The 23,005-nt window shown below is 40.7% G+C and overlaps 1 protein-coding gene across 4 annotated transcripts in view; it reads left to right on the forward strand.

Moving 5' to 3' along the window:
• TLE1 (TLE family member 1, transcriptional corepressor) overlaps positions 1–23,005 on the forward strand; it is a 92,905-nt gene that overhangs the window by 22,679 nt on the left and 47,221 nt on the right. For 2 of the 4 annotated variants that reach the window (XM_075128688.1, XM_075128691.1), the window contains 3 exons: positions 129–233; positions 17,862–18,066; positions 18,832–18,848. In XM_075128688.1, the coding sequence (XP_074984789.1) occupies positions 129–233; positions 17,862–18,066; positions 18,832–18,848 (327 nt within the window). The remainder of the gene's footprint in view (positions 1–128; positions 234–17,861; positions 18,067–18,831; positions 18,849–23,005) is intronic. The other 2 variants (XM_075128689.1, XM_075128690.1) reach the window with 2 other exon arrangements.

The following is a 23,005-nucleotide window of genomic DNA, read 5'->3' on the forward strand; positions in this document are numbered from 1 at the left end:
ACAAAAACTTTCTGTGCATACTGCAAATGTTTCTGGTCTCGATTTTTATGGGGTGGTAAGAGGAGAAGCTGGTATAGCTGTTCAACAGCTTGATAACACAAATTTTAATTTTTTTTTTTTTTAAATAGCATCAGCAGCAAGTCGCCCAAGCAGTAGAACGTGCCAAACAAGTGACCATGGCTGAACTAAATGCCATCATCGGGGTACGTGGCCTTCCAGGTCTACCTCCTACAGTGTGTATAACCAGCTTTCATTTCTTATTGCTTTGGTCGATTTAAAATAAACTTGAGAATTTTTTGATATCTAATTCTGTTTTGATACCTAATATTGTTGCTCAAACTTATTTGACTTGGCTCACTCAGATTTTAGAGGAGGTAGAATTAACAGCAGCTTATTTTGTAACAGAATGGCTTTTCATTCCCTGCACCCATATATTATATCAAAACCTTTGTTGCAAGAAAGACCAGGGAGTTTGGGAAAGATTTATTATCTATTGATCGTGGGTATTGTATGCTACTTGATCTAAGTTACCTTTGTTTTGCCTCCTGCTTTTTGTGACATTTGAGTTTTTGGAACCTGTACAACTATTCAGTCTTCTTCCTTTTCCTTTCTTCTGCATCTTTCATGAATTTTAAAGTAGCAGGCTAATGAAAAGAAACTTCTCTTGCTTTTGAAGTAGTATTAATTGTCTGACATAATGTTCTAATAGCCTTTCACCAAGTTTGTGCTTCTAACTATGCTGAAATAAGTTAATACTACTTGCTTGTGACTGGTTGTCAATCACAAGTCATTTGTTTTGCATTAATGAAGTCTCTGAACCGTGCATTCCTTCCACTGCATGAGTTCATTTTCCCCATCACTAAGTCTAGAATATATCTCATGTTTTCTGCCCTTCCAGACTAAGTGAAAGAAGTAGCGGAAACAAGAAGCCGTCCTTTCTGATTTTATTCATATGTGAGCGCCTTGAGCGGATTCAAATTACTCATTTATCAATTTATGTTAATTGCTTGTGAGAAGATGCCCTGCTGGTCTTTATAGTTCCCTCAGACACTTTGTAATGATAATTAGACATGCTGCTGTACGGATTAACAGTGCCATAGTCCAATGACGTCTACAGACAATGGAACCAGTTAATCCATCTGTGCTTAAAATTACATCCCAACTGGAGATGGGGGGGACCCATAAGAGCGAGGGAGGATTAAAAGAATGAGCCTCAGCTTGAAAACTCTCCTTTCATCAGTTTCTCAATTGCAGATCTGCAGTCGGTTTGCCTGTGGTAAGCTATTGGCAGTCAATTAGGTGAAATAAACTGGGAGGGTGACCTTCATTTCCTTTTAATAGCTTTTTTGCTCCCTCAAATGGGGAGGTTCAGTGGATTTTCAGCTTAAATTTTATTCAAGCTGCTTTATTACACTTGACAGATTAGTGTTGCATAAACATACCCCCCCTTCAAATTGGAGCCCTGTTTTTTTCCTTATTTTCAAATTTTGACTGTTACTGAGTTAATTCACTAATCATGTTTAATAAAAGTTACATCTGCATTTTTCTGCAGTCTTCTCTGTGCTTTGCTTGTGTAATGAATTGCCTTATTTTGAAGATCAAATCAAATATACATGCAAGAATACTGTATGAATAATATTTGATTAGCAAAGATTAATAGATCTGTGTTTTCTTGCATGTGTTAAAAGTGTACAATTTCGCTGAGCGCAGATCCTGAATAAAAAGTCCTTTCATAGTGGACTAAACTTGTAGGACACTTTTGCAGAGTGTTTTTTTTTTTTTTTTTTAAAAGTGCATTAAAACGTCTTTGTCATTAGACTAAGAAATTGTCCTGACAGCGAGGACTTACTGTATAGCAAAACTCCTCTTACCAAACTCGCTATGATAGTGTTGTCCCAAGTGGCATTTGCTGAATGTGTTCTGTTCAGTTCTGTGCTCTTAGGTCTAGAACTACAGTGTACAATTAAGACTTTTTATGGGCAGGGTTTTTTGGAGGTAGGGAGAGGTATGTTAATCTGATTAATAGAAACCTCAGAATTTTTTAATTTTAAACTACCAATGATCCTTCAGTATAAGCATTTCCATTTGTTTTATGAACAAATACTCAGCAATGCTGTCATAGTTCAGATGTTGTGAATGAGGGAATAAACACGTAGTTAGTACAAATGTATTTTAATTTTCAATGTAGATCTGTGTATTATGCATACCAGAAATCAGATGCATGTCAGTGATCTTTTACAGTTTTAGGTGATCGATAATTATCCTGTGCTGCACAATAAGTTTCATGCTCTGACATATGCTTGATTTTGTTTGAAAGGGATTGTGTGCATCCTGGAAAATCAGAGTAGCATAAAATTGGGTTGACAATTCAGTGGACCTTTGCTCTCCTTCATTGAACATTCAGTGTGTCAACCTGTCTCCCCAGAGGGGAGGAGGCATCAGGAGGCTGGCTTTTCCTACAATCAGCAGCTGCACTGAAAGTAAACGCAGACCAGTTTGATAGCAGCTGTCAGTATTGTTCAGGGACCCGACTTAGTGTAAAGAACAATAGAGGGGCCATGCTCTTAAACTGCGGTGTCTTTCAGGCTAAGAAAAGAAATAGTAGTTTAAGGGTTTAGACCTCTATTATGAGTGTGAAAGATCATGAAAGACTTCTTTAAAATGCAAATAGGCCAAAGCATTCTCTAACAAGTAGCCTATGGCATCATAGTGCTAAAGATATTTCTGTATCATAAATGTTGGGGTTGGGAAGAAAGTTAAGCATTTTCTTAGCAGATGTTCAGTTAGGTGTTCTCCCTGACTAGGTAAAATCTGTATTCTTGGCATTTGTCTGAGCACTGATTTTCTTTCCTTTTTCAAAAAAGGATTGTGATTCTGTGACATGATATAATGATTCAAAATATCTGTTTGCAAATTCAGTCTTGCCTCATTAATTTGTTATTAAAGAGTCAAGACTGAGTTTGTTTTTCCATTGGGCGCACATACTGGGTTGGGGGAGAAGCAAAAACCAAACTTTGTAATTTCGTGAAAATGGAGGGCTGGTGGACACTAAAAAATTAGATTGACCCAGCTATGTCACTTGGAGGTGTGCAAATCCACACCATTTAGCAACACAGTTAAACCGACTTAAGTCCCTTTGTAGACAGCACTTGGTCGACAGAAGAATTCTTTCATTAACCTAGCTATCACCTTGATGGGAGAAACCCCTCCCATCAGCCCAAATAGTGTCTTCACTGAAGCACCACAGTTGTGACACTAGTATTTTAAGTGTAGATAAGCCTTAAGACTTGTTTCATGATAGGCCACTTTTAAAATACAAACACACTACTACTTTAGTTACTTGGGAAAATTGAATTTAGAGCAGTACTGCAAGATATTGTGGGGGAAGGAGGGGAATTATCTACCTAATGTAAAGGCAATTTTAGTCAATGTATAAAAAGAAAAAGTATATTTAGATTGGAGGAATAAGGAATAATGAGTGCGTTGTTGCATTCAGAAACTTTAATGAGTAAAAATGAAATAATTCAGGTAGTGTTGACTTCTTTAATTAGATGTTGGAAGATCAGTTGTGAGATGTGTTTGTGCATATACTCATCCACAGCCCCTTACTAATGGTTACTGAAATGTGTTGTTGGGATTGTCTAATTATTCATGTCAAGCCACTACATGTGTGTGTTTGGCGGAGCTAAGTATTTTACTTTTCAGCCATTGTACATGTCTGTACGTGTTCAGCCATTGTACATGTCTGTAATTTTTTGAATTACACCAGTCAGCGTTCATTGTACTACTATTTTTCACTAAAGTTGATTGAGTGAACTAGTAGATTTGCTAGTACTTAAATGAAAAGTTTTGATTGTAAAGGATCGGTGCACCTGTTAACTCCTTGGCACCACTGATTTCAGAGCTTTGCCTGAAGTCTATGTTTGGGGGTTGGGGAGAATCCTGATCATGGCATGAAAGGATTAAGTGGATTATCATGGTAGAACTTGAAGGGATTTTTTTTTTTTTAGATATAATTAAGCAGCAAGCTGGAAAATCAGATGCCTATCAGCTCACACCAGGAAGAGCTAAGGGACAGTTATAATTAGTCTATCCCAACGTCAGCAATAATGTAATTTTACAAGACTTAAATACGGGCAACATTAATAAAATCCAGACATATTTATATAAGTGTACATTCTTAATTTAGAACTACAGTTCTATAAATTGGAAAGGTAGAGAATGTAGCATACAGATGTGAATACTTAGTTTGACATTAGTTGCTAATGATTCTGTAAAATGTATCTTTTTGGATTGACAATACTTTTCAAGACAGATTGAGTTGTAGACCTCCAAAAGAGCTCTCCACTGTTGCATGAGGTGATTGGCTAAAGGATTAGCAAACTGCTGAATTATTTTTCTCTCCTTGGCTGTGGTTGCCAGCCATCTCTGGGATGGTAGTGTGTGAAGCTTAAGAGGATGAGGTTAACCTCTTGAGGGTTTATTCTTATGAGTGTGTAGTTAATCCTTGGAAAGCCTATAAATAACTAGGCTGTATGTTTCGTTATAAAACAAAAATACAGACTAGAGCAGAAATGAATGCGAAATTCTGTGCAGGGGAAGAGCTAAGCAGCTGTAGCATTACTTTAGACCCTTCTCAACAGTGATCTGTATTTTGTGCCATTTGTGGGGGGTTTTAGAGCAATGACTTATTAGCTTTCTGTAAAAAGAAAGCTGAGTGCAAGATACTTATGCATCTTTTGGTACACTTCATAGTGTACCAGCCTATAAGAAACAAGCTAAAACTTTGCTGTTCACATATTTATAGTTTTTATGTATGTACAAAAGTGTGTACACAAACTTGCTGCTGTACCTTAAATTACATGGGATTTCTTACTGTGTATTTACATTAGATACAACCCAAGTAATCTGTTTCCTTTTAGTTATCACTGCTGAGGCAGGATTCATCATTTCGAGAACAAGTGACTTGCTTAATGTTGGGGATTAAGTAGATGCCTTGACTTTCAGCTCTTATTTTATAACCTGATTTTCTCCCCCCCCCCCCCCACATCCATCATAAAAAAAGCAAAAAAGGACACAATACTTACATCACTTTAGACTGGTGCATAATTGAGCTAATCATCTCTGCATCTCAAAGGTGTAATGACTGAACCTGCAAATAAATGTAGATGGAGATGGGCAGAATTACAAAGATTATGTGTTTGACCCAACAAAAATTTATTCTTTGCTTTTAGTTGAAGAATTTTGAGAGCAGTACACGTGCTGACAAATTTATTCTAGTAATATTCATTAGACTTGTGAATTTCCAGAACAAATTGCACATATTTGTCTAAAATAGAAAAGCATGCTTTAAGTGTTTTTAAAGGCTGCTCCTCTGTCCCCTAAACCACTTCCAAAGTGGATTAGGTAACTGGTTTCAGATGCCCAGCCTGTAGGCTCACTCCAGATGTAACAATCTAGTTCCATGATGGAGTAAGATATTACAGAATATACCTGCTTGATTAGTTTCTAGACCTTTATGGTTAGGAACACTCTTTGAATGTCAACCAATGTAGTATTGTCTTCAATGTTCAGGGACACTCTTGGCAAATAAGCCAAGTGTGCTTTCCTTTATTGTGCTTTACCCTCTCCCCTTTGTACTGTTCTCCTTGGTCCAATAGTCCAGGCTGCATCCTAACTTTTTTCACTTTTTACAAATTAACTCAGGTAGGGAGAAACTTACCAACAATTGGGTTATGATATTATTGAACTTAGAGATACAACTAATTTGACAGCTTCATGGACAAACACTCCAGCCTCATGGATGCTGTGCTTATATAGCTCAAAAAAGAGCACATCACAATGGTTGGGAAAACGTATTCTTCTCTGCTGACGGCCTCTCGTTGGCATAACCCAGGATGGAAGTGTATGGTATCTAAAAGATAGGTTTGAGGGACGTTTGGCGTCTGCTGTCATTGGAAAGCCTGGGATAACATTGTCCTTAATGTGGGCCTTTTTGCACACTTACACTAGTACTGGGATTTGTTTTGGTATACAGTGTACTTTACAAAGTTCTTTATGCTAATCAAGAATGTACTCCAGGGCACCACAGGACACTCTTCCCGCTAGACTACCTTCAGAACTCTAGGTCTCTAGCTGAAACATTTTCCTATAAGTGTGGCTGTGGAAGCACAGATAATAGTGCTTAGGCCCTCTGTATCTTACAAGGTGGCTACTGGCTTTAACTTTCCTGACTGCTAATATACTTTTGAGTGAGCAACTAGAGCAAGAGTATGATTTCTTTTTGACTGTGCTTCCTAAAGGGTAAGCAGCTGTATACAACACCAGGTGGAGACCCAAAGTGGCCTGTAAGATTAGCTCCAAAATCAGTGGATGTAACCTTGAGGCGACAAAGATGTATGTATCCTTGAAGAGTGATGACCATTTTTGAGCTAGCAGGAACTGAAAAAGGTGTTTCTGGCCCCTGCTGCTTTTGTTGTCATTCAGGAATATTGAGGAGTCCAGGAAAACCCTGAGATTTTCTTAGCTATCATGAGTTTCCAAAGCTGTGGGTTTTTTAAAATTGGGTGCTTACATTTAAACAGGGCAACACCATCACACATGGGGATGAAGAGGCAGTGAAGCTGAGTGTAGCAATAAATGTTTCCAGACTTTCTATTTTGGCTGAATTTGGAAAGTCTATTTCTCGCAAAAACAGGTATTTCAAGGCTTTAAACAGTGTCTGTGCTTCCCAAGCATTCTTCAGGAAATCTCCCACCTTTTCAGTACCCCTGGAACAGCTCCAGTGGTAGTAACAATGGAAATACTGCGGGAAGGGCATAGGTGCCTTTACCATTGTGTTGTATGGACATGCTTAGAACTAGTGGCTGTGACATGGTGGTAGAAATACTAGTCTTTTCTGTGCTAGTGCTAGAATCCTGCCACCATCAGTGGAGCTGCTCTAGTAGTCGTGCAGAGTCAGAGACTTCCTGAAAAATGATTACATGGACAAGCAAGGAACCACCCCCCATTATTCTCCATAGGATTCTCCATTCCTCCGTAGCAGAATCCTGGAGGGCCAAAAGTCCTTTAAGCTCCATGCTCACCAAGATTGATGTAGAGATGGAAGTGGGAAGTATGACTATAAAGTTGGGGGTGTTTTCACTCCGTTATCTATCTCAGTGCAGCTTTGATGTATGAGAACACGCTTCTTCCTTCCCTTTCAAATTCAGCACCAATTGCTAACAGGAGGGTGTGCAGAAAAGTTCAGCTTTCCTTAGTTAGGACCCTGTTCATTCTGGGGCCAGGTCAGGATGTGAGACACAGTGACATAGCCTTTTTTCTTAGCCTTCCGTATGATAAGAGACATTAATGGCTGTTGGAAGAAACATATGTCTGAGACGGTTTACGTTTTGCAACGTGTACTCTGTTCTTATGACCTGAGAGAGGTTATGAGTTACAGGAATGAGGGTGGGAATTGGGGTAAAGTTAGATAAAACTCGTATATCCACCCAGAAACTAAGCTCGGTTTGTTCTCTAGGAAAGTGCCACTACTTCTTCCAAACTCCATGTAGGTGTGCCTGTTTTAATTAGCAATTTACAAATGTATTTACAAAGAGTATGACTTTCTGCTCAGAGTGCATGTTGCACATCTTTGACCTCGCATTCTCTAATAGAAACACACAGCAGCATGTACATAAAACACAAAAACCAAACACAGCATTACAATACACATGCACTTCCTCCCTTAGGGAAAGGATGTGAGAATGAATGCCATGTAACAGATATTAACTATGTCACTTAATACGCTACTGGAAGGTGCTCAGACACTATACTGATGAGGGCAGTATAAGAAGTTGGAATTAAATATTTCATATGCTCATATACGTTCATAGCTGTTGTCATCTGTCGTCGTCCTGTCTCCCCCACCCCCCACCCCCCCGGTTTTGATTAGATGTACTTATTATTGGGGGAAAACCATCTGGATACAATATTTTTGCTCATAGTCCAGATTTCTAGGGTTGCAGTAGAGGTGGGATAGAACTTCAACTAGCACAAAAGAAGGTGGCAGAAAGACTTGTGGCTGTGGGGAAGGCAGCTTTAGGTTTTTGAGGTTAAATCTGGCAATAGCAGTACTTATCTCTCCTACTCATCTTGAGTTTCACCAGGGTAGTCTGAGCTTACCGCTCTGTACATAATAGGCATTAAGAATATGGTTCAGGCTTCTGCTTGGGTGGTGAGACTGTCTGCACTAGCCTTGCTCTTTGGTAGGTGCTGTGTTGATCTCTGGCTTGGAGATAGCCCTGCAAATTCTACTTGCACCAGGGCCTAACTGCAGTACGACAAATCCCAATTTAAAAGTCTGCATCTACCCCATGTCCAGGCTGCTGAGCATACTTCACCTTTTGAGTCTGTAACCTGGTCTCAGCCCAGTCAGGTAACCTCTGAGTGCTTGTTCATTTCTAAGTCCCTGGCTGCTGGTTTTTCCTCTCTACACCTTGACTCTAGCCTGCTGCTCAGAGCAGGGACAGAGAAGCTACATCTGCCCATAATGAGACTAGTAGGATCTGTAATTTACGGCATTTTTAGTGGTGGGCTGGGGATCACCCTATAGGAAGAGCTGAATATGTACTACCCATAACCATTTTCAGAGCTTAGTGCAAAATGCATGTTTTTGAAAAAACATACAATCCTAGGAAGTACGAGGAGTGTGTAAAGATATAGGAATGGCACGTATACTCTATACTGTGCTGTCTTTATATAATGTGTGACTATATTCATGCACTGTGCATATGTGACAAGGTGGAGCTCTCCCAAGATGGTAGTCCCCCCTCACTTGCTCGACCTCAACTCCTTTATGCAGCATAGATAAGGAATGTATACAGCATCAGTCACCTTAATATCTAGGCACTACACATGAAAAATAAGGGACACAAGACATAGATCTTCTGGGGCTCAGCCACTTACCTAGAAACTAAATATGCTTCCGTTACAAGTGACTGAGCCCCAGAAGGTGAAAGCAGAGACTGCTTTTTCTACATCTCATGCCCTTTATTTTTTCTGTCCAATGGCAAGATCTTAAGGTGATGGATGCTTTGTACATATCTTATATCAAATTGCATAGAGAAGCTGAGGAAGAGAAAGTGAGAAGAGACTTCTGCTGGGGAGCTCTCCACCTTGTTATGTATGCACAAGTGAGAGAGACTACTAGTTTGGGAGTGCTTCCCTTAGTACTGCAGTAACTGAGGAGGGGTGGAACTGCTGCTTCTGTCTCTGCTTGACAGGGAGGCAGAACAAAGAACTTACTAGACAATGGCATGGAATACCTCAATTTTTTTCCATTGTCAGGAACTGGGAAAAGAGGGGAGTGATGGAAGTCAGGCTGCGGGGGAGAGAAGGTTGAAGAGGAACGTGGGATGTGGGGCAGGAAAAGGATGACAGAAAAGCCCGACAGAAAAGCCCGAAGCTATCAAAGTGAACACCTAGTTCACAGCAAGATGGGGTGTAAACCTGCCCCTCAGTAGCGTGCTGTGCACTAAGTGTTCGCTTAGAGAAGTCCTTAGAAACTTAATGTAATCACTGTGTAGGGAGGAGAATGGGCTCCTGGCAAAGATTGCTAGCTTTGGGAACCCTGGATTAAATTCCCTACTCCACTACAGGCTTCCTGTGTGACCTTGAGCAAGTCACTTTAGGACCAGATCCACAAATCTACTTGGCTGTTCCTCCGCTCAACACCTAACCAATAGGTGCCCTCTGCCACAAGCTGTGTGCTCACATTCCCTAAACAGTGCATGAGGAGAGAGAAAGAGATCCTCAGAAGTCAGCTGATGGGAAGCCACCTAAGCTAGTCAGCAGTGAAATGCTGGGGAAGGAGGGAGAGGTTTGTGCGCCTGGCTGACAGGCTGGAGATAAATGTTTCCCTGTGCTTAGGATGAGTCATGAACCCTGTCCAGCAGTTAGGTGCCTGACCCAGGTCAACTGTTCAGATAGCCCGTATGCTAGCAGCCAAAATCATTTGCACAAAATAGACACATTTAACAGCTTTTACAATAAGGGAGTCCCCACAATAGCTAGTAGGCCAGGGGTTAGGACACTGACTGCACATGTGGGAGACCCAGGCCTGATTTAGAGCAGGGACTTGAACCCAGGTCTCCCACATCCTGGGTGAGTGTCCTAATCCCCAGGAGAGAGATGGGAAGACACGCACACAAACCTCCTACCTTGTCCCCAGGTGTCTTGTGCTGGCTGTATTATACTGGCCCCCTTCTGCGATCAATGGCCTGCATCTGGCCTTACTTCTGCAGGGTCTGATGGTTCCTAGCCATACTCAGAGCATGCCTACAGTACTGGGCTATTCTAAAGAGAGAGGTACTTCCTCTGCAAAGCTTCAGGGCCTCTGTAGCTTTGATTTAAGGTATTGCTCCAAATAGCTTGTTAGTTCTGGGATGGTGTCAGGGCTTAGGTGGCTTTGCAAATGGCAACGGGTGGAAACTTTGGGGACTTAGGTGCCTACAGCATTAGGTGGCAGCTCAGTGATGGCTTTGAAAATGTCAGTGTCTAAAATCTTTGTCGGTCTTGGCCCAGGTCTTGCCTTACCTCGGCTTCCCATCTGTAAAATAGGGGTAACAGTACTTCCCTACCTCACAGGGTGTAGTGAGGATAAATACATAAGAGTGTGAGGTGCTGAGATACGACTGTGGTGGGAGCCAAATAAATATGTAAGATATAGACATAGGAACCCCAGGCTAGGTCAGTCTGTATGGGGTAAGTACAATCATATGCTAATGTGACACACCTCTGCAGACTTAAGATGTTTGAGGTGGTAACCATAAGAGAAATATTAGTGGTTTGAATCATTAGAACCTCTGTTTAATAGATATGAATAATCTAGACTTAAAGAGCATCTTTCAAAGTAAAGGATTCTAAATCTTATTACAAACTTGGAGTCTTGCTCTGCAACCTTTAGTAATGTGGCCCACTGAAGTTACACTCTGGTAAATTTGGTGGAATGTGGCCCTTGATTTATTTATATATATATATATATATATATATATATATATAAAATAAACATACAGAGATCCATTTTATCCTCCACAGAATTGCAAGTGCCTCAGAATTTGAAACATAACCTCTGTTTTAGTAGCATACAATGTACTACACAGCAGTTGAAGAATGCAAGAACATTGGAAATGTAAAACTACAGGAGAATTTAAGTAGGCCGTGGGTATTTAGACACTTAAGAAATCACACTATATAGATGTATAAAAAGAGCTTATAATCTAAATAAAGTAGATGAGTTAAAGAAAGGAAGAAGTATCACCATTTTGCAGATGGGGAACTGATGCACAGAGATTAAGCCTGCTCAGCAGATCACAGGAAACGCCTGACAGAGCTAGGAATTGGACCTGGATTTACTCGGTCGCAGTCCCATGCTTTAAACAAAACTATTTTCTTAATGACTAGAGTTGTACTTTGACAACACCCTTACTCCAAACCAGAGGACCAGTGAAATATTGCCCCCTGATAGTATAACTGAGTTTTTTAATACTTGGTCTTTTGGGCTTTGAGGGTGAGGGGAAATTGGGACAGAAATTTTGAGGAAATAAACGCTGCTTGAATCAGCTTTCAAATGATAAACTGAATTGTTCTTTTGCCAATATTAAAAGGATTTGGGGAGGCAGGGAAAGGTGGTTGTAACAAAGCAGTTGTGGTTGAATTAGAGATTATTTTTAAATCAATACTCTGCTTAATTACCACAACACAATTGCTTGTGCATGCATCATTGCAATCCCCACCCCCCAAAACTGGACACTGCTCTTGCTCTGCAAGTAATAATAGTAATTGGTGGTAAGGCAGACCTGTTACTCATCCTTCTGAGCACATTTCTTATGGTAGGTGTCTGGCTTTTAATTAAGTGCTAATGAGCATGCCTAGCAGACCTTGATACTCTACCAACTTCTTCAGTTTTATGGCTCACTATTGCTAAACTCTTAAAAAGAGACAGAGCAGGCATTAGTGTCTTTGAAGTGACAGGTGATTATACGTATCATATAATTGTTACCATCCTCTAAAGTGGTGAATGCCTATTTTGTAAATATGTCCTCTGATTGTTGCTGTTATCCATTCTCCTGCTCCCTCTTTTCATTTTCCCCATTTGCAGACAGCACAGGCTGTCTGTTTGGAGTGGGTGCTGGGGAAAAGGACTAATATCTTAGGCTTAGTCTACACTGGCACTTTTTCGGAAAAACTTTTGTCATTCAGGGCTGTTAAAAAAAACAAAACAAAAAAAAAACACATCCTGAACGATAAAAGTTTTACCGACTGGGAGGAGTGGTAGTTTTACTAAAGTTTTACTAAACTGGGAGGAGTGGTAGATACGCTGGAGGGGAGGGATAGGATACAGAAGGACCTAGACAAATTGGAGGATTGGGCCAAAAGAAATCTGATGAGGTTCAATAAGGATAAGTGCAGGGTCCTGCACTTAGGACGGAAGAACCCAATGCACAGCTACAGACTAGGGACCGAATGGCTAGGCAGCAGTTCTGCGGAAAAGGACCTAGGGGTGACAGTGGACGAGAAGCTGGATATGAGTCAGCAGTGTGCCCTTGTTGCCAAGAAGGCCAATGGCATTTTGGGATGTATAAGTAGGGGCATAGCGAGCAGATCGAGGGACGTGATCGTTCCCCTCTATTCGACATTGGTGAGGCCTCATCTGGAGTACTGTGTCCAGTTTTGGGCCCCACACTTCAAGAAGGATGTGGATAAATTGGAGAGAGTCCAGCGAAGGGCAACAAAAATGATTAGGGGTCTGGAACACATGAGTTATGAGGAGAGGCTGAGGGAGCTGGGATTGTTTAGCCTGCAGAAGAGAAGAATGAGGGGGGATTTGATAGCTGCTTTCAACTACCTGAAAGGGGGTTCCAAAGAGGATGGCTCTAGACTGTTCTCAGTGGTATCAGATGACAGAACGAGGAGTAATGGTCTCAAGCTGCAGTGGGGGAGGTTTAGATTGGATATTAGGAAAAACTTTTTCACTAAGAGGGTGGTGAAACACTGGAATGCGTTACCTAGGGAGGTGGTAGAATCTCCTTCCTTAGAGGTTTTTAAGGTCAGGCTTGACAAAGCCCTGGCTGGGATGATTTAGTTGGAGATTGGTCCTGCTTTGAGCAGGGGGTTGGACTAGATGACCTTCTGGGGTCCCTTCCAACCCTTATATTCTATGATTCTATGACAAAAAGCGCCGGTGTGAACAGTGCTTTGTTGGCAGAAGCGCTCTCTCCTGACGACAAACAGCCGCTACGCTGCTCTGCTTTTAATGGCATGGCTGGAGCAGCACAGCTGTCAGTAAAAGATGCGTAGTGTAGCCATACCTTTAGTAACCGAGTTTTTCTAAAGGACACAGAACATGAGTTCTTTGGAGCTTGGATTGTCTTCATCTGTGTTTCATATAGCACTCTCAGTGCTATGCATGGCTGGAATATAAAGTAAGTTGTTTTAAATTGAAGCTAGATTCAAATCATACACATTCAAGTGCAACAGCTCCAGTGGTGCAAGAGACCAAATTTAGTCCCTTATTTTATAGCAGTTATCAATTTATAATCATTCTGCAGATCGTTATATAATGGAGAGTCCTTACAAATAGGCCAAGGTCTGTCCCTCTCCTAGTTGCTGACACAGCACGGACCAAGATCAGTTCTGTAAAGGATCATGTAGGATTCTTCCGCAGTTCTACTGGAGAAAGCGTTTTCCCCATGGCTGCTGCTTTGATGTTTTGGTGAAAACTTCAGAGTACAGCAGGTGAAATGAGTGATTGCGGTCTTAGCCCTGGTCTACACTAGGGGGCAGAGATCAATCTAAGTTACGCAACTTCAGCTACGTGAATAACATAGCTGAAGTCTATGTACTTAGATCAACTTATCATGGTGTCTTCACCGCGGTGAGTCGACTGCTGCCGCTCCCACGTTGACTCAGTCTGCACCTCTTGTGGAGCTGGCTTACAGGAGTTGACGGGAGAGCGCTCAGGGGTTGATTTATCGTGTCTAGACTAGAAGCAATAAATTGATCCCCGCTGGATCGATCACTGCCCACTGATCCAGCAGGTAGTGTAGACATACCCTAATTAAGGAAGAATACCCTACTCTTTGATTTCTAAACAAAATGCATGCCTGGCACCACTATGAATGGATGCAGGAACAGATGGCGGATACAAAACAAATTCAGTTTTAATATTGATATACTCAAATGCTTTCACCAAACCTTTACAGCTACTGAACTTAGCTAAAAGGAGAGTGAGGTATAATAGCTGCCCCAAGGGAGGGAGGAAAAAAAAAGCTAATTTAACCCAAGCACTTCAGGTGATGTACACTAGACAATGCAGGTATCTACAACAACAGACCTGGAATGCTCATAACATTCCAAGTATTGCTACAGCTTCAGCTGTGCAAGTCCAATACCTTTACTAATATCAGTTCTGTCTGAACTCTTGGAGTACTGCTGTGGGCTGGAAGCTGCACCATTTCAGTCAAGTAGTGTTCCTGGTCCACAATGCTGTGTCAAGTGATAGCTCTGATGACTTAAAGGATTGGATCAGTCTGCTTGTTAAGTTTACCTAGCTGGCTGTGTGTGGGCGCAAGGGCAGCTGAGAAGATACTTGGCTGGTCTTGGCTCTGCTCCCTTCCTCCTCATTTGACACCGCAACCCCAAGACAAGAAAGAAGGAAACAGCTTCTTTAAACCACAGTTTTAATGTAACCTTTCCCCCTTCCACCTCATGTGTACAAGCCCAGTCAGTCAGTAGGGGCTAGAGATCCTCAGCCATATGTATGGATTGTGTGGAGATGTAGTAAGGCATAACTTTTCCCTTTCCACCACTTGTACAAGACTGTTCTTTTTGAAACAGTAATTGGACCAAATAATAATGTGAATCAGGTGCAAATATGCATCTTGTGCTAATATTAGATATGTAATATTGCATAGCTCTGAGAAATGTAACCAATGCTTTACATGTGAACACACAAAAGAAAAATATTAAGGTTGCAAAGTCAAGCACTCTGAAGTTACTATGGTAGTCTGTGCAACATTAATTTGGTGTCCTTGTTTGTGTGCATTATGATGCAATCTTTAATTACATGATCACATGCTGGTTTTTCCACAGGCCTCTTCCCTCAGAGTGTACAGAAATAATTGATCACTTAATGAGCAACTATTCAGTATTTTGTTTTCTTGTCATTGATCATGCCCCATTTAGTGCATGCTATTCCAACCCTGCTCTGCGGACAGAATTATTAAATTTACTCTTGGGCTTTTCTGTGACATTCATTGCCGTACTATTCAAGTGCATCACAAATATTAAATTTATTTTCACAACATCTTGAGGAGGCTGTTTTAGATGGGGAACTGAGACACAGACATTAAGGTCAAAAGTATCTACTAAATATGGGTGCCTAATTTAGGATGCATAGATCTGAATTTTCCTCAGCCACTTGATCTTACGGAGTAACAGATAGCACTAGTAGGTTGTCATCTTCTGTGTGGCCCAGCACATTCCAGAGGGGAATGAAACACGCACTTTGTCAGTGAGATTTCACAGATGTTTGCAGACTGAGGAGGAATAGGGAGACACAGGAATTTTGGGTTCCATTCCAGGTTCTGCAGAGAAGTGTCTATAGTGGTCACAGATATTTCTGTCAAGCCTGACTCCCTTCTGCTCCTCCAGCCTGTCTCTCCCCTCCTCTTTCTCCTCCTCCCAGTCTCTATCCCCATGGTTTCTTGTCCCAGACCCAGTTTGCTAGCCAGTACCAGTCTCCACACACTCAGCCCTTGAGCCCAGACCCACTCTCCTTGACTGGTCAGTCCTAGTCTATTCCTCTCCCAGTCCTATTTCTTTCCATCACCCAATGGCTCCTTGTCCCAATCTGTACCCTCTGCAATGTCCCCTTGCCCCACAGTCTGGTTGCTGTTTCCGCTGCACTCCAATAAAGCTACTCTTTTCCGCACTGCCATGGTGCTAGCACAGGGTGAACTGAAAGCACAGAAGAGATGAGACAAGCCCTTAGAGCAGGGAGATTTCACTGGCAATTTATAGCTGTAGCAAAGCAAGAACTCACCACTGCAGCACCTCCTGCTGGTTGTCTCAGGAATTAGCTCTTCCAGCCCAGAGCACCCTCTGCAGGCCAGTGCCTCACCTGCTGCTGGCCCCTGTGTCCCTCTCAGACCCCCAGTGCCCCTTTACCTTGGGGTACTGCCCCCGGCAGTGCCCCCACACTCTGGGTCTCCCCTCCCAGGGGAACCCCCCAACCCTCTAGCCACACCCTACCTCAGTGGCTGTTGCCAGTCAGCATTTAGCCCCTGCTCACTGGGGCAGACTGCAGTCTGTAAACCACTCATCAGCAAGGGGGGTTTGGACCTGCTACCTTTTGCCTATTCTCAGGCTACACCTCTGTAACCCCAGTACCTTTCCTGGCCTTAAGCAAGGCCTGGAGCTCCTCTAGCCCTACCCCAGCCCTGCTCCACTCCAGGTACCCTTTTCTCCCAGGCAGCCAGATCCTTCTTGCTAGAGAGAGAGAGTGCCTCAGCACCTGGCTCACAGCTCTTCTATAGGGCCAGCTGTGACCTGATTGGGGCGTGGCCCCAGCTGTTGCTGTTTTCCCAATCAACCTAGAGCCTTTTCTCTCAGCCCCAGTCCTCTCCAAGGGCTGGTTTTTAACCCCTTCTGACCCGGAGCGGGGTGACTGCCCCGCTACAACAATGCTGTAACTTTCTCGCTCAGGAGGGTGAAAAAACACCTGCCTGAGCACAGCAAGTTTCAGTGTTGTAAAGTGACAGTGTAGACAGTGCACCAGCGCTGGGAGCTACGCCCCTCATGGGGGTGGGTTTTTTGGAGTGCTTTAAATTGCTAGTGTAGACTAGCCCTTAGTTCCTGCGCCCAGGGCCACAGCTGTGCATAACAGTCAGGATCAGCAATTGCAGGAAAATCGCTGCCTAACTGGAGTGGCACAGGCCCTTTACAGGTGAAATCTTTGTGGAAATTAGCTGCCAAATTCTAACAACTGCACATTTAGAAATTTTGATGGATTTACATGGGGCAGTAAAAGGCACATCCTTGAAGTGAAGGAAACCCCCTGCCAAATTTCAAATCCCTACTTCAAAACAGGAGTTCTCAATCAACTAATTGAAGGAGTTTTTTTAACTTGGGCAGAACAACTTATTTTCCTCTCATCTTGTTCTTGGAAATGGCAGAACCATTTTTTGCAGAAACTTGACCCAAAAATTTCCGTTTGAGGCACGCCGCCAGCATGGGAGATTTCATCCTGAATGGTTAATGTTTGGTAAAATTATAAGCAACTTAAAACAGAGCCTTATAATAGGAAGTGTTAGACAACCTTAAATATAGGCAGAGGTATTCCCCTGATCTAGGAAGCCGCACCTGAAATTGAGAGGTCATAATCCATAAGCACCACAATGCTTGCAGGGAGTGCTGTATTTGAATACACAAACTGCCTGATGCTAGCCAGGTTTTTTAGAGTGTAGACACTAAAACATTTTAGGAATACAGGTTCTGTAAAAGCTCAGTTGGACTATTTAAGCATGAAATGATGTCTTTCTTTTTGGTAGACATTTTTTCTTAAAAATGGCACCCACCATTTCATCGCTGGTGGCAGTGCTGTTGTAGACGGGGCTAATGTGTTTTTAACCACTTCGTTTAGCTTTACTCAAATCAGGAGTAGGAGACACGCAGTGTGGTGGGGTGGAGAGGAGAGGAAGATGGGTAAAAATAGGATATTATTGATTATGAATAGCTAACCAACATTTTTCTTCTCTTTTCTTCCTCAACTATGTGCTTCGCATACTTCCTCCTGTGAATAACAATGCCATCCATAACAGCAGCAGCAGTTGCAGGCTCAGCATCTTTCCCATGGCCATGGACCTCCAGTGCCTCTTACACCACACCCATCAGGACTTCAGCCTCCTGGAATTCCTCCGCTTGGAAGCAGTGCTGGCCTTCTTGCCCTCTCTAGTGCTTTGGGTGGGCAGTCTCACTTGGCAATAAAAGATGACAAGAAGCATCATGATGCAGAACACCACAGAGGTGAGAGGCATGGCAAGCCTGATTAGGACGTTGTCAGATTCGCACATTGCTGCAAATTATGTGCATCTCTAAAGAAATCGAATTATATAGAATGAAAACGAGAACAAACTGTTGTAAAAAATTTTTTTTTAAAAGTGTGTCTGCATTTCTACCACTGAAGCAAAATTAAGCTTGGAAGTTTTCAGTATTTGAAATAGGCTATCCATTAGGTGTCTCCTGCTTTATAGATTGCAGGGCATTTTGACATCCTGGGGAATGATTAGTGTAACACCAGTGCCTGCACAATATTGTGGATAATTGTTAAACTGCATAATCGGGTAAATTTTTTCAAAGAAACTAATGTTGTTAAATGGGTGGGGAGAAGGGAAGACGGGAATGAGAATTTAAATTTTGAAGTGAATGTGTTAAATGAAAGGTTTAGATAACTGTATCTGTTACTTTAGTTTCATAGGCTTAAGTTCTAGTACACATTTAAATATTGGGCAAAATTGCACTTGACTAATTTTTGAAAAAAATAATTTATTCTGTCATGAAATAAAAACTAGGCTTTGTGTATGTTTAAACTGTAAATCTATCATGTTTACAAAATACTGTAATTTTCAGGAAATCACTGTATTAGGAATGTGCAATGACTTATATAAATAAAAGCCATTTTAAAACTGTTCGGGGCTTGTGTTCTAATTTTTCCCCCCTTTTTTTATTTCTGTTCTTGCCTCTGTGTCTGAACGGGCATGTCTGTGCATTTCTTGGTTACTACGGGAGCAGACAGAGAGCCGGGCACAGTAAGTACCAATACTTCTGTTAACATTAAAATGTTTCTGCTTCAACAGTACTTGATAAACAAAAATTACTCACACCTGTTTTTTCTCTGTAGGTGTCCTTGTTCTCCCTCCTGTGTAGTCATAGTTGTGATACGATAGGCATAATATGTACCCTGTTCTGATAATGCAGTACTTTTTTTAAGTTGGAAAAATTAAAAGAAACTGTTTAATTACAAAATTTCTGTGGTCATGATAAAATCATGGCAATGGCGGAGATTTGAACTTTAATCAGACTTGATTTGTTTGGCTTCTGGAGCTACTTCTTTTTTTTAAGTCATGTTTATTGCTGCTCACATTTTGAGTGGCAGTTAAGGTGTTTTTTAAAAAAAAATCTGCAAAAGTTTAAGTTGCAGAACAGGTGAGAAATCAAAATCCACACATTACTGCTGTTTGCAGTCTCTTGGGCATTGTAATTTCTCTAACTGAATCTCTCTACCCATACAAATGTCTTCATTACTTGATTTATGCATCATCTGCAATTTCCCTTGAATAATTTTCTTTCAGGCATGAACTGTAATAAAAATTTCATTATAAAATAAGGATCTGGCTTAGCCCCCACCCTTCTGTCCCCATCCCAAGAAAAGTCTGCCAAAGGGTGGTACTTCGTTTTTTCTTCACACTTTTGTGTCTGAGTAATGATGTCAAATTCAGGTGTCAGCAGGTATTTATTTTGATTTATAAAATGAAACTGTATTCACTAATGCCATGGTTGAATTTGGTCCTTTTATGCAGCAAAATGAGTTGTGATTATTCTTTTTTACTCTCAATTAGACAACAATGTAAGATGCAGTTTCACTAGGAAGGGTTATTCATTGTCTGATAGCCTTAAGACACTTACCTCTTTTTGTTTATAATGCTTGTAAATGCCAGTTATTTGAATGGCAGGGCTTGAAAATATCTTAATTAAAAATGTCCTGCATGCTTTTTATATGATAAACTGATCTTTTTCTCTTGCTTCCAAGTTGGAATTAACAGTTTTTGTTCATTTCCTTGCTCAGTGCAGTGGCATCATTAAAGTCAGTACGGCTGTGGAAATGGTTAAAGGGTAGGATTCTCAAAAGCACTGAAGGGATTGAGGAGCACAAGTCCCATTATAGAACGATGGGATTTTATGTTCCTAAGTCTATTTGGTGCTCTTGAGAATCCCACCCTCAGTTAAGTATTTTCTCAGAGTCAAAAGATGGATCTAACCACACTTTTTTTTTTGGTTCTGTGTAAAATACTTTGCTAAAAATATTCTGCAAATAATTTTAAGAAAAATGTGATAATTTGAAAAATATGCAGTATGCTTAAATAGCAAATATGCAAAGGATACTTGAGATGTGTTGACTTTAAAGTTTAGGTGCCCAGAATGACAAAGCAATGTTATAGAATGCAGACTCTGTGCAACCCTTCATTATGCACAACAAAGGAAGTAGATGCAATCTAAATCTGGTAATCTGTGTAGCGCTGCCAGAAAAGCCTTTTTAGTACATTGGGTGGGTTGCAGTTTCATTTTCTTAATTATAATTCAACTCATACAGGTAACTAAAACAGTTCCACCACAGTCACAACTTGCCACCATACGTCAAATCCATGTTACTCCGCTGTGGGTGTGAGGTAACTAGTATAAGTGCATTCTGGGGTGTCACTTAAGATCATGCAAGCAATGTGGGACTTCAGGGCCCTGAAGAATCAACAGTAAATGTAAAGAAAATTACATGCTGATTGTCCTTCTTGCTGTTTGGATATGCCACCTAAAATTGGATGTCTGCCACTCTTTAGATCCCAGTTCAGCAAAACAGTTAAATGGGTTTACACGTTTTGCTGAATAGAGATGACCTTAAGCATGGGACTTAACACATATAAAATGCGTTGCTATTTTGGTGTATCCGTTTCATGGCAAACAGAAGTTTGCTTTTTTATTTTTTTAAAGATATTTAGAATCCATGGAACGTTATCCAAATTCAGATTTAACATTTGTGGCTAACATTTATTTGACAGCGAGTTTTGGTTGGTTTGAATTTTCTTTCTCAGTCACATCTTTAATGTCACTTTGAAATGGTTTTTATATTTAAACACCTTTTAAGGCTAATATTTAAGTGGTCATAGTTACATAAGTCATATTCACATAACTATAAATCTTATCATAGTGTTTCCTAACCTAGTACTATAGTCTTATCTTGCAGATTACTATTTAAATCATTCATCTTAGTGACCTACATATTTATTTCAATGAGGCTTTGCATATTAAATGCATATGGTGATGCTGCCAAAACTGCTGACAGAAATATGCTCTGATCACTCAAGACACTAGAAACCATGTTGTTAATCTAAGGTAGCTGCAATATTGCTTTGCAGTACTTCACTATAACTTCCAGTGAAGTTAACTGGTGTGAGCTTCCAGTGAAATCAATGGGTGTTGATTATTCTAAGTTGCAAGGTAAAAGTATTCAAATACAAAGCAAGCTTTTAATGCTCATCTGTGAGGTATTAATGTAACTTAATGGATTAAAGCTGTTCAGGGTTTTTTTCGTGAGGCTCTTTTTGGAAAAAAAACCAAAAAAAAAACCAAAGTGCACCCAGACTAATACATGCAGTCAGAGTTTATAACTATGGTTTGAAACAGATGCATGAGATAGTGAAAGCTGGGAGTAAAATACTCCACATGTGGAGGTGCATTAAACAAATTTATTATAATTCTGGATGATTATGTGTGGGCAGTGCCTATAGAAGTTGCTACTGTACATACTCTCACTGCATCTGGGTGGCTGGACTACAAAATCTTTTTTTCTCCCTTACCGTGTCACTCTTCTTACCCTAAAAATCCGGAAATTGGTATAAGTGAAACTTGTCTGCAAGATTTTATTTTTCAAAAAGTTATTTTGTGCACAATTTCTGATGAGGATAATAACTTTAAAATTCAAACTGGTCGGTTTTGAAGGCAGAGGTGTGCACTTATAACTTCAGCCAAGTTTCCACTGATGTGATCTCAGCTGTCCAGAATTGAGCCACCTTAACAGAGTTTGGTGGGGGAATGCAGACATTTTAACTATTGCGATCCTTTTGGGCTATGGCTAATGAAGATGACCAGTCAGTTATGCTAACTAAGTTCTGTAACTGAAGTTTAATAAGAGTTTTAGGAGACTCCGATGCAAGCAAGCTTTGTCCAAATTTTTCTCTAAAGGGTACAATAGCAACATCCATCAGACTCATCTCATGTATTCATTTATCACTTGTGCTGTCACTGTTCTAGCAGTCTATTTGGACAACATAGAAATGCAAATGTTTTCAAGTACTGTATTGAATCAACAGTAATTCATAGATAGTGGAGTTTTAATCTTTTTTATGCACTTGCGATTCATATTGTCTGAAGACAAGAATTCCGACAGTATGTTTTTAGAAGACTTATAAAGTACCTTTAGGTTTGAAAGTAGTTAATTTTTGCTTTGATTACCATTTGTGAAAACAGCAATATTTATAAAGCAGTCACGTTCTTTGTACAGTGAATAGAAAACTCTTTCTCGCTCCCCCACCCCACCCACAAAGAGCTCAAACAAACAACACCCAAAGACAAACATCCTAAAATATTTCTTTGGGTGCTTCTCTTTCTTGGGGAAGGTGATTGTGGTGGACATAATGTTTTAAGTAAACTATTTAAAATGAAATTTTGAATAAATAATAATTTGAAAAGCTTAGTATGCATTTATATATTAAAGAACCAATACTTTAATATCTTCACAAAGAAGATAGTACCTTTCCTAGAGCTTGTAAGAGGGACGCTACCATGCTTCCTTTAACCATATGTTATCCCTCTCTTATTTTTAAGGGCCATGTCAAGTTAAAACATAAGGCCCAATCCTGTGTCCAAATGCATGCACAATACCAATTAACTCTAACCAGAGTTACCTGCATGCAAGGGCTGTGGAATGCTGTGTTGCAGTCTAGTGTGAAACTAACTAGAAGCCACAAGTGCTGATGGCTGGCAACAAAAGTTACAAAACAAAAGAGGAGAGCAATGGGCAGTGGAGCATAAATATTTATGGATAATTCCTGACCCCCATTTTCACAGGCATTAGCTAGAAAATATTGAATTCAACAGAAGCCTTATTTTATCCGTTGTTAACCTCTTCTGATTA

The sequence above is a fragment of the Caretta caretta genome, chromosome 5 (genome assembly GCF_965140235.1).
Source record: "Caretta caretta isolate rCarCar2 chromosome 5, rCarCar1.hap1, whole genome shotgun sequence".
Classification (NCBI taxonomy): Eukaryota; Metazoa; Chordata; order Testudines; family Cheloniidae; genus Caretta; species Caretta caretta.